Here is a 12,985-nt window from a genome sequence, read left to right as displayed (position 1 = left end):
TTGCTCTAATTTAAATTAAGTAAATTCTGTGCGTGTATATCTAATTTTATATAAATTTATTCATTGATATTTATACGATATTTTAATATCTGTTGTTCGGAAAAAATGTTCGGAGTACCGGTTACACTTAACTAGCATTAGTATATATTCCGGTTATTTACCAAAGCGACTATGTGATTGTCAACGGTGGAAATAAACAACCATTAATTTCGGCCATTAACAGTAATATACTATATTTATTATACAAACAAGGAAAAAAAGTAAGGATATATATTAAGCATTATGAATAAACGAACTCGCATACTTTATCCCTCCCTCAACTAAATAAATTAATGTTCCTTAAGTATTTCGAAAGCATATTTTCAGATGGTTAATTGCAATTGTTAGGTATATAGAGTTAATTTATAGTATTGCCGGTTTTAAGTTATGTTATTGCCGTGTGAAGCGATGTGCTATTTTTATTTTATCGTACTGTATATTTTTGTGAAAAGTTTGCACTTCCAAGCTTTTGTTAGTTCGAAATTTTCCCGTGTAAAAAAACTGAAAGATAATATTATTTAGCAAAATATTTTCTTAATTTTTTATGTATGAAATTGTGGAGTAATTTGAAATCTTACAATATATATATATATATATATATATATATATATATATATATATATATATATATATATATATATCGTAGCTTTTAAAAAGCCTCAAAATTGAAATATTTTTGACAATCTTTCAATCAATATTGCATAGATATTATTTAGTAGCTGAAACAGTGACCGGGTTGATAAGAGTTGAGACAAAGTGCCTAAAAACGTATTTCTTTCAAAATTATTCAAAAATTTAAAACAGTATTTTTTTTTTTTTTTTTTTACTTTTCTGAGATATAATGTACAAAAATGTGACAAAATCTAAATTAGCCTCAAATACGAAATTTGCTAAAGTCTTGAAATTCTGAGTGTTTGCTGATCGTTGTTCAATGTCTTTTTATTGCATTCATCTCAAATTCTTACTCATTAACAAAGAGAAGGACTATAATCTGATAAAACATTCTTTTGATTTCATTTTCTAAAACTCAGTCATTTCAGCAGGGATGAGTTTTTCCTCCTTATATTATAAATTTTTTTTGAAAAGAAAAAAAAAAAAAATTAAAAATTTATCTTATTCGACCTGCTTTTCTTTATTTACGACAACGCTATTTCCGGCAATTACTTAAAAGCTAAGGTATGAAAAGAAGCAAATTTTTCTACTTTCCCAATACGATTGATTTAAAGGATTTCTTTCTTTTCCGTTTTGCTGAAAAGCTTCCACTGAATGAACCTTTTCTTTTTAAATACATATATAACTTTCGTTTTCACTCGATAGCTAATGCTCATTCGAATTTTAAAATCTTTTGTGTTCAATTTATTCTTGCTATTTCTTATTTTGCTAATGCTGGAGATTTATGGTTTTATCGTTTTTGTTCAACTTTCTAAGCGTAATTTTATCGCTAAACGAAACTTAGTGCTTCAGATTCACTTTTATTCCATTTGAATTACGAATCTCATTTTCACAATTTACGAAGTTATTGCAGCTTGCTAAGTGTCTGCTGCTTGCGAAGTGGAATCACCATCGTGATTTACGATTAATATTTACGTGATTAATGACTTGTGACAGGTTTTTCGAATCTTATTTTTTTGTAATTCATCGTGCGTCGTAATTTAATTTCAATACGCTAGTCACAGTTACGATTCAGAGTCGTCGAATTAATAGCATTAAGCCTGCAAATTATACATCGCGTTTTGGCACAATTCGCATTAAAATTCGTCTTAACGTGATTTTTTGAAGTAAACATCGTGATTTTTATTAATGATTAACGATTAATATTCACGTTATTTACGACTCATTACTTCACCTGTTTCCCCAACCTTGTTTTTTTGCTATCCAATTTGTCTCTATTTAGAAATTACTCGTCGAAATTTAATTTCTATTTGCTAGTTACTAACGCGATCCAGAGTCCTCGCATCAACAGCATTTCATATACTAATAATCTGCAACTCATACACGCGATTTATAAATCCCACATTCGTATTTAGGCAATTTTAAAGTCAAACATCGCAATTCGTATTATCGTATTGACGCGATTTAAAAATCTTACATCGCTATTCGCATTCACACGGTGGATTAAAAACCACAGATTCCTGTAGACTAGAGTTGAGAATAAGTAGTGAATCGCGCGTTTTAAATCGCACATTCACGATTTCATTAAATTGCACGTCACATATTTGATTATAAACATCACCCAAGTATTTAAGCCAAAAATCATTATTCTCATTCGTGCAATTTTTAAAATCAAACTTAGCATTATTTAAAAGTTGCTCATTGAATCCACGCATTCACATTTTATTTTAAATACGTACTTATATTTAAGACTCTAATTAAGTTTTGTATCTAGTTTATTTCTAATTCAAAACAGTTTTGTATGAATTAGTTTTTCATGGCCACACAAATAATAAAAAGATCTTTGAAAAACATTATGAATTTATATACTTTTTCTGCAGCTATCTTCTTCAACGATTGTCCAAATCTCTGTCAAGAATAGAAATCGCTATTAATAAGGACTGAATATACAAATAATAATTGTCTAACTGGAAATGTTGACCAGATATTATCTGTATTCACCATTTTATTATGCGCGAAAATTTATTACATTAATTAAATGCACAATCTTTATTACTTTCGTGTATGATAAAATAACTTTTCAATTTTGATAATTTTAGATATCAGCATGAAACGTAGCTCACCAAGTGCTACCGGACCTTCGGGTCCGTCCGGATCAGGGACCGCTGCCGGACCCTCTAGTTCGTCCGTATCAGGGACTACTGCAGGCCCTTCTGGATCTTCCCAGGAGGGTCCTAGAAAGAAGATGTAAGTACAGTTTTATAAGTACAGTTATTGCTCAGTGGAGATTGCCGCCGCGCAGAAAATTCATCTTAATCGGCTTCTATGAGAATCTCATCTGAAATTTCCCTTTGAGGAATTTTAATTGGATATTTGAGAAAGATGTTGCGTGCTGCAAAAATATAAGGTTTAGAAAAAGGAAACAAAGTAGTTTTTAAAAGAAACTTCTATTGTTATGAAAATATGTTTGTCCATTCAATATGTCTGTCAATTATTTTATCATATGGTACCAGATTTTCTGAGTAGTGAATGTGGTTGGTACATTCCGTCATGCCCACGCAATTGTAGATAGCCATTCCATATAAAAAATAATGACAGTAATTATATGAAATAGTAGTTTTTAGCATATAATATTTGTTTTCGATAGCTCTAATTTTCTCAAGAAAGTTTCAAATTTAAAAAAAAAAACTAACATACTTGATTCCATTAGTACACATAATCATTGCTTTTCTTAATGTGTTTAGATGTTATAATTTTTAGGGTTTTTTTTTTAATTTTGAAGTTTTAAGTATGCGCCAAATTATAACACATATAACATATAACGGTAATTTTCAAAATTGAATCTGTATTTTAAGAACTAAGGACAATTAATTTCTCTTTTGCATTGTTTATTAACTTTTCTTCTTATCAGCGTTATTATCATGACGCAGTATTTTTTAAAGAGCGTTTCTAATGAACGATATATTTTTTTAATTACCCATTTGCAAAATGTGTCTTTATTTGGATTTTATGGCGTCTATACTTTTCAACTACAACAATCAAGAGTAATAATAAACAGTGCACATGATGCGTTGTTATGGCGACCGCTGCTGTTTGATAATTTTCTTAGAATTCTTTTTTTTTAAGCTGGTTTATTTTCGAAGATATGGGACCAAAGAGATCCCATAAATACTTCTTGAGGTGTAAATAAAAGAGAATTGTATTATTTGAACGATATTTTTGTTTTAATTAAGAATCAGAAATTCTATCCTACAGTTCAAACTGGATCGTTTTCAATATTAATTCAGGTGAATATAACATGTAAAGAGGGCCCAAACTGATTCACACGGTCCCAAAAGTTAGAGTTGAAGCGAGAAAGAAAAAAACGATGCCAAGGCCTAAACTTACTGAGGCTGAAAAAGCCGAAGAGCGAAGACGGGAATTCCTTAAGTGTTACACACAAACAGAAAAACGAAAGGATTCCGCTCGCAAACGCAAGCATGAAGCCCGTCCCTCACAAAAGTATCAACGTGGCTTAGAAAATTGAACCCTACCGAAGAGCAAATGGTGGCGTTCCGAACCCCTTTCATGCAAATACGAGAACTGGGTGCTGATCACCTGATTAGGAACAAAAAGATCCATTGTCAACGTACCCGATAACTTGAACAAGACCGTAGACTGTCTTCCACACAATATGAATTATGAGCGGGTGGTTGACCACCTTGATCAGCCTGCGTAAGAACCGAGGGTGGGTGGTATTGTCCCTCGTTAAACTTCTACCGTAAAGTGCTCGCTGAAAAAGTATAGTAGCGAAAGCCGTATGTAATAAAAATGAAAGTTTAGAGTTTCTAATAACCGTCTTTCCACATTTCTGTTCTCATACAATCAAACCTGTCTTGTTATCTATTACAGCCACCATCTTGTACTGTGAATAGTCAGATTTTGATTACTAATTTGTTGTTTTTCTCTCACTTAAATATTAATTTGATCTCTAATGTGTATACTTTCTGTATCCTTTTTTATACGGATTCTAAAATATTATTTAAGAAAATGCCTGTAAAAAAAATGCTCCGCTTTTATTTTTAAACCCAAATTTAAGAACTAAACGATGAATTACCTGCCTACTTTTGAATTACTAGAATTACGTTGTTTAAACACTTAGCATAGTTATTGCTGGGTATTATTCCAGACTTTAGGGTCGTGGTGTTACTTTTTAGGCGACATCATTCAGAACTCTAAATTTTAAACAAGTTAAAACTTGAAATTTAAATGATGTAAATTTGCTGCCACTTGTAAATGTATCCATGACAACCTTGTATAAACAACTATTAATTTTTAGTCTTTTTTATAATTTTTTTAAAAAGAAAAAATACTAATTTGATACAACATAATTTATGCTTTATGAACGATATCACATTACGAACTTATTTGGGTTCTTCAATTCTTAAAAAAACAAAAACAATATTTATAAAAGAAGTTGGAAAAACAGAATCAAATGCTGCGTCCATTTTTACAGCCTAAACTGCGCGTCTAAACAACTGTGTTCATTAATACGCTTTTTGAGCTGTGTCCAATTTTAAAAATTCCTCCAGGATATCTTATCTGCAAAAAACAATCGTTAATTGCTTATTTGTGAAATATTTCATCTAAGTATGGTACACTGCTTGATTTAATTATGCATAACTAAATCATTAACTGAATTTTACTAACAGATGTTTTGTAATTTGTTTTAAATCAAAGAAATAGATATCGACTTGATTAACTTGTGTTATGATTGAAATTTCACCTAAGTGCCAAATATGCAAATAAGTCTTAACAACTTACAAAATCAGGCACACGTTCTGCCGTTTTTCTCATAAATTTTGATTAAAAAAGTAAGGGTGCTATCTGAAAGATAGGGTCCAAATGCTTTAGTAGTCAGAAGAGCTGTCAAAAATTTGGATCCCATTTTTTAAAACATCATTTTAATAATTTAAACAAACCAAAGAATTTTTACACAATTATAAAATTTTTATCCTGAAGATAATAAGCGCAAAATACATTTTAATAGCAATTTTTAATTAAAAAAAGTTCGAAAAAAATATTGAATTGTATGGTATACAAATTTTTACGTTTGATTTAACATTGCAAATTAAAACAAGAAAATATAACATTGGGATGAATTCTTAGTTTTTGATTGATTACATTTTAAAGTTATATTTTTATTGTCAAGAGCTATGGGACCTATTTCGTACAAATTTCATATTGTGGCATTTGAAATTGCGTCCTCCTTTAAAATGATGTAAAAGTTTGCACATCTTACACTAAGTATAAGTAATCATTATTAATCAAAAAGTAGTAAATAATTAATAAAATATTTATTTTGAAATTTGAAGTTGAATAGATTATTATTAAAAATTTTTACTGAGTTAATTACATTTATTTCAATTAATGGAATTAAGTACTCTTATTTTTTGAAAAGTTAGCGAGCTATATGGTATAAAATTCTGAAAAAAGGAAATAACTTTAAAGTGCACAAATTTTTGGCCTCTTTCCTGTTTGAATCTATTGGGGCCAAATTTTCCAGATTGCGACCAGCTCCATGTTAAAGTAAATAATTAACATTAGATGTCAAAAGAATACCTATTCAAAGAAAGTATATTTTTGTATCGCCTTCCTATATATAAATATTAATAATTAAGAATATTTGAGATCAGCTTTTGAAACAGTTAAAATTGGCACCTAGTACATGAAATCCGATAATTATCTCAAAAGTTAATTAGCGTTCTTTGAGTAACAACACCGATGTGCAATAATAGAGACTTGAAGAAGTCGTTTTTTTCTGTGTGTTGGATTAGAGTAAATCAAATCATGTGTTTTTTTAAAGGGTCTAAAGTGCTACACTTTTTCTAGAAAGCTTGAAGTTTTACTTGTGAGTGTGCTATGCCCTCAAGTGGTAGTTGAAGTCATTATTAATTTGTCGCATTGTATCAAAATACTTTTATTTGCTTAGCGTTGAGAAATTACAATTAATATCATTACATTTCAATTATTACTCAGTTTAGTTAAAAAAAAATATTTTCTGGTAACCTTATACCGGACTTTCTGGAAAATATATTTTGCAGTTCTGTATAAAACACATTTAAATTTTATCGAAAATTAAAAAAAAAATTAAAAAAATGAAGCTAACATTTTACAAATAAATTCAAACTTGTGTGAGATAAATGTGAGAAATGTCAAAAATGTGAGAGATTTGTTTTGTTTAAGATACTCATTCATCAATATTTTTCATTATTAATAATTCCATTATTAAATTATTTCAGTATTTTGGTAGTACATTTGTATCTCGTACGAGATTCAATTGTTTTAATTACTTGACATTTTACCAAATGAAAATTGCATTTGTTCATCTGAATTTAAATTTTTTTTTTTTGTAAGAAGTGTATTCATTTTCCGTTTGGAGATTTTTCACCAATTTAGTGTAGTTAATGTTAAAACAAGGTTTGTAGACTTGAAATTACAATGAATAGGCTCTTTCGTTCAATGGTATTGATACTTTTCTTAAGTATTAATGATTTGTTTCTTAGGAGCAGTTCCTGATTTCGTATATAAACTGAACCAATATTACAAATAATTTCAGTTTTATGGCGAGATTTCCCTCTTGAGGGATGTTTGAATTGGATAAGCATTATTCAAGCCATTAAAAACAGGAAAAAGTCATGCATGTTCCAGTGCTAAATACAGGAATTTTTATTTTATAATTGAATGTCATTCAAAAAAGAGCATCTATTTCTGTCAGAATCAAGAGGCCATATTGATATGGAATATCTTAAGATCATTATTTCCTAGAATTATTGAACAGTGCGCCAAAAGAAAAGCGGACCACTCTGAATAACTTTTGATCTGGTGATCGGATTTTTACTTTCTAAAGCTCATTCTTAATGATTTGGGAGGTTGACTTCAAATATGCCAAATAATTAGTGCAGACGATATTTAAAGTTACAAAATCAGACAAAAAAAACATACTTTCTCTGAATAAATACTTATATTTCGACGATTTCAGATTCCTGACCCCTAAATATAGGGGTAGTTGTAATCTGATAAACATTATTCCCATAGTCTGGTGTGGAGAGAGATCCAAAGTTTGAATCCCTTGACATTAACTTTACTTTTTGCGTATTTCGCTATATCTCAAACTTGTGACTTGAAAATTTGTTGCACGCAATTATAAAATTTGTTGCACACAATTATAAAATTTGTTTATCCAAAAAAAGTTCCAGGCAAAAATAAATTTAAATATTTATTTTTTACTTAAAAAAGAGTGGGGAAAAATTTTGACGTAAAGATCACTTGGGTGTTAGAATTAATAAGAGATATCTATTTTAAACTATTATTTAATGTTAAAAGATTCGTGTGAAAAATTTGTTATATATTTAAAAAAAAACTATTTTTACTTTGAATTATAAAACTTCAAGTTTTAAAATAAATACTACAGTCTTGCAAACTTTATACGCTTTTTTGAAAAATTTCTTCTGGTAGATACGTTTATGACGCCCGGTGACTGAGATGCGCTGTTCTGCCACAGGTCCCTGGTTCGATCCAGGTCCTCGGGCCGGGCAAGGCTGACTCAGCCTTTCATCCCTTCAGTGAGTCGATAAATGAGTACCAAGCATACTTGGGAACTAAACACTGGGGGTTCCACCTTCGGCTGACCACCTGACCGGAACATCTGCTCCGGCACCCCAGAGCCCAAGGTCAAAAAAACTGAGGCGGGCACCTTGGCCCTCAAGGGTCGCTGAGTTTAGTTTAGTATGCCTTAATGTAATATTCTTTCCTTTATAAATTTGATTTAAAGTAATTTTTCACGCCACTACTTGAAAATGATTCGACTAATAAAGCCTCTTTGTTTCAAGCCTCTCTCTGCTTAAAATGTTGGCAGTATTCCGTAAGCTTTAGTTTTTAATTGTCTACCCATCAGTAAAAGGAAAAAGCATAGTTATAGCACTGTTCTATATTTTTACGAATTGTCTTTCTAGAATAATAAAACTTTAGAAGGGCTAATTTGTAGTTACAGTTATGATTAAATTCAGAGTATTTTCTAAACATGCTTTTATTTAAATTTTACAATGAACAAATATCCTGAATTAACTTTTAATTTAATTGATCGGATTAAGATTCAATATGAATGGTTTGACCTTTATACGCTTATGAACTAGTGCATACGATGTGTGAGGCCCAATAATGACTTTTGCTAAATAAAATACTTCATTTCTACAGACCTGGACTTCAGACCATCAAACTGTGCGGGGTGGGCAGTGGCCACAATTTGAAAAAATATAGTCAGAATAATTCAGTTTAGAAAGCGGAAAGTTTTGGCCCTTTAACATTAGTTTTACTTCTTGCATATTCTACATATTTCCGCATATCTGTCAACTTTAAAGTAAAAACTATGTATAGACTTTGAAACTTTAATGTAAGTTTTTATATGAATAACATTTTATAACAACTTTTACGTAAGAACCATGTATAACCATAAAGAACTGTGTAAATTTAGCCTTAGATGTATAAAAGCTATTAAGATTTTTTTAATAAAATTTATAAAAAGTTGAATGTTCTTTCTGTATGAAATTGTTTTTTTTTTTTTTTTTTAGCAAAAATCCTCATAGTAGGCAATTTCCAAACTATTGAAGTGAAGAATTCGAGATTTTACATGCATTCATAAAACTGTGTTTTCAAAGGATAATTGTAAAAATTAATTTTTATAGTTTTTATCATTTAATTTATTAATGGTTAAAAATTGAACAGTCAGATATACAATTTAATTCACTTAAATTCTAAACTTTAAGTAAAGTGAGTGAATTTTTTGAGATACGCAAGTAAAGAAATTGAAGGAACTTTGCTATCCCATTTTTATCGAGGGTCTTTAATCCAAATCTGTTTATTCAAACATTTCTATTTTTGGTAATATATAAGTTTAAGCTCTCGTACATCTAAGAATGGGATCATTAAGATCACTAGATACAATATTGGTGTTTTTCCCCGTAGTGTCCACAGCTAGGTTTCCGTTTAAAATTTAACTTAAATTATATGGTGTACATTTTTTTTTACATATTCTCATATAAACCAGTTACGAACACATTGACTTATATGCATTGAAATATCTTAAATGCTATAACTAATTACCTAAATAATATGGCTATGCAAAAATTTTGTTATTAGTTATAATATAACAGAAATGACAATGTACATTGTTTGACTTTAAGAATTTTCTTCTAGGAAAACTCATGGAGTGGAAACGCCTGAGCAAGTGAGTATATCATTTTTATTATGCAATGCTTATAAATAGATGCATACTAAATTAAATAAGTAAAAATGAATATCTAGAAGTTAAGTTGTATAAAAACTCGTTTAAATTAAACAAATCATTTTTTGTTTAAATTTTTCTATCAAACCTAGGATTTTGATTAAACAGCGCTCGCAATAACCAAGTATGTATAAAAATTCAAAAGTAAAGTTTAACAAAATATTATGAACATACAACTTAAAAAAATAATAAATTAACAAACTGAAAACAATAATTAAAAAAAATAAATCTTTTTAAAATTGTATTGTTAAAATAGTTGTTGATTGTAATTAAACAACGTTCAACAGCTCCACAGATATTAGGTGTACCCTGTGAATGAGCGTACATATTGTTCTTTTTTCTTTAATAGTGCATTCTACCTGTACTAAGCTGTATCATAAATTTTTATTCCTTCTTATTTTTGAAAGAACAAATTATTTTTTATTTGTCAGCAGTAATGTTTTTAAATTTCTTTTGATTTCCAGAATAAAAATTAAAACAAGTGCCTATTTATTAGAAAAATAACTATAAAAGAAAGTGTGGTGAGAAATGTCTGAAGTTGTAAATAAAACTTTAAAAAGTGTGATTAATAGTAATAAAAAGAAATTTTTAAAGAAATATAATTAAAAAAATGACTCAGTGGAAAGTAATGAAAATCAGAGACGTTTCATGTTTAATTAGATGACCGAATTTCTCTTAGCCATTGGCTATCATTTTCTGCTTTAAAGTAAAAATCTAAAGAAATTTTAATTAAAAAAAGAAAACTCAAAGAACTTTAAAATTAAAATTGTAAGTTTGAAGCAAAAGAAAGAATTTGTTTTAACCGCAGTAAATCATTTTCGAAATAAAGGTTTATTTTCAAATTATTTCCATCAAAATTACCAGCCAACCATTACTCATTATGTAAAATCTTTTCTTAGGACGACGAATGGTTTTAAGATGTTTATTTTTGATATTTTCTAAATATGCTTGATTTCTTATATGTAATCATAATTCTGGGATACATTTTAGGTGAGGAAAGACCGAGAAAATAAAGAAAGAGCTGAAAGAAGACGAAGGACTCAGATAGAATATGCTCAGGAGGAGAGAAAAAGAGCGAAAGAGTTCCAACAACAAAAAGATAAAGAGGAGAAGAAAAAGAGAATTGAAGAAAAACGACGAATCATGACACAAGCTAGTATGCTGGCAACATCGCTGGCAAATGAACATATGGTTGAATTGGCTTCGAGATTCGTCGATAGGGTTGCTCAAGGAGTCAGTTTTGATGAAGCCAGGAGTCAGCTGGACGCAGACATTCGAGAAAGAAGTGAGGAGATTCAGAGATCGATACTAGAATCACTGAACAATTCTTTTGCAGCTGAACCTCCACAACCACAAACACCTCCACAACCACAACCACAAACACCTCCACAACCACAAACACCTCCACAACCACAAACACCTCCACAACCACAAACTCCTCCTCCACCACCACCACAAACTGCTCCTCCACCACCACCACAAACTGCTCCTCCACCACCACCCCAAACTCCTCCTCCTCCACCACCCCAAACTCCTCCTCCACCACCACCCCAAACTCCTCCTCCACCACCACCACAAACTCCTCCACAACCAGTTGCAGTGCCACCAGTTCCTCAAGCTGTGCCCCAACGAAGGAGGCCTGGTAACCCAGGGAGACGAGGAACAGAATTGGAGCTCTTAAACAATAGCAACCGAAACTTCTTAGGAGTGAATCAACCCCCCCCTCACCAGACTCCGAAGCAGACCAAGATTTCTCGGCAAATATCCCAAATAAATAAAAAATTCGAAGTCCAGCTCAATAAAGTCCAGCTCAGTAAAGTCCAGCTCAGTAAAGTCCAGCTCAGTAAAGTCCAGCTCAGTAAAGTCCAGCTCAGTAAAGTCCAGCTCAGTAAAGTCCAGCTCAGTAAAGTCCAGCTCAGTAAAGTCCAGCTCAGTAAAGTCCAGCTCAGTAAAGTCCAGCTCAGTAAAGTCCAGCTCAGTAAAGTCCAGCTCAGTAAAGTCCAGCTCAGTAAAGTCCAGCTCAGTAAAGTCCAGCTCAGTAAAGTCCAGCTCAGTAAAGTCCAGCTCAGTAAAGTCCAGCTCAGTAAAGTCCAGCTCAGTAAAGTCCAGCTCAGTAAAGTCCAGCTCAGTAAAGTCCAGCTCATGTAAAGTCCAGCTTATCCTTAGAGGTCCTTCTTCGCAAAAATCCTCCCTTCACCATAGAGAATATGATTAAACTGTTTCTACCTCATGCACCTGAACATCTCCGAAATAAAGTGCAGAGCAAGTTGCTTATCTTGTGCGCAGAGAAACTGCCTAATTAAGGGTAGAAAGATACATTTTGAAAATCTTCCATAATTGCAAAAAGAATTTAGTGGCAAACAAATTAGGTAAGTTATTTTGAAATATAGAAATTCATTCATCCTTTATTCATAAAATTCAGATGTTAGCTTTCAATTATTTGCAGTTAAAAGTGTGAACATTTATTGCACTTTTAACTAATTGAAATTATTAAACTTTAAATATCCAGCATTAATTGCAGAAGTTTCTACTCCAACGAAGTATAGTTACATAGACTCAAATTTTTAAAAAGAACTGCCAAACAAATTATTATAATATTATTTATCTATCTGAACTCTGTAAAACTTACTCATTCAATTTTTTTTAAGCAAATTTTATTAAAATATAGCATAAACTGTCCAATAATAGTAGCAGAAAGAGTCTTTCGAAAAAGTATTACAAAAAAAAATTATTTTAGAAAAAAATCGAAATTATTTTAAATAATACCTAAAAACTACGCTTATGTACGAAAATACATTTGTGTTTTGCATCTTGTATTCTTATTTGAGACCTTTTTTATGATGATTTGAAAGGGATTATATGCGATACAATGGGACAAATAGTTCAAAAGTTTCAAATAGGTTTTTATGTGAGAAAAAATACATAGTGAGCAATACCTTACTTGTATGCATGTTATGTAGCAATATAAGATGAGTGAATAAGTGCAGGACCAGGCATCTTTTTTGTACAGAA

At 30.7% G+C, this 12,985-nt stretch overlaps 1 protein-coding gene and 1 long non-coding RNA gene across 2 annotated transcripts in view; both read left to right on the top strand.

Moving 5' to 3' along the window:
- The window catches only part of LOC147802092 (uncharacterized), a 408,540-nt gene that overhangs the window by 170,036 nt on the left and 225,519 nt on the right, over positions 1 to 12,985 (top strand). The window lies entirely within an intron of this gene.
- Positions 1 to 12,985, top strand: part of LOC147802096 (uncharacterized) — a 61,669-nt gene that overhangs the window by 32,367 nt on the left and 16,317 nt on the right. Inside the window, exons 5-7 of the mRNA XM_087153762.1 lie at positions 2,751 to 2,898; positions 9,886 to 9,916; positions 10,964 to 12,342. Coding sequence (XP_087009888.1) covers positions 2,759 to 2,898; positions 9,886 to 9,916; positions 10,964 to 12,121 — 1,329 coding nt within the window. The 5' untranslated portion in view covers positions 2,751 to 2,758 and the 3' untranslated portion in view covers positions 12,122 to 12,342. The remainder of the gene's footprint in view (positions 1 to 2,750; positions 2,899 to 9,885; positions 9,917 to 10,963; positions 12,343 to 12,985) is intronic.

The sequence above is a fragment of the Parasteatoda tepidariorum genome, chromosome 10 (assembly GCF_982258835.1).
Source record: "Parasteatoda tepidariorum strain Cologne lab strain chromosome 10, Ptep-v5.0, whole genome shotgun sequence".
Lineage (NCBI taxonomy): Eukaryota > Metazoa > Arthropoda > Arachnida > Araneae > Theridiidae > Parasteatoda > Parasteatoda tepidariorum.
The sequence above is the reverse complement of the archived record's forward strand: the minus strand, read 5'-3'. Positions and strand labels throughout refer to the sequence as shown.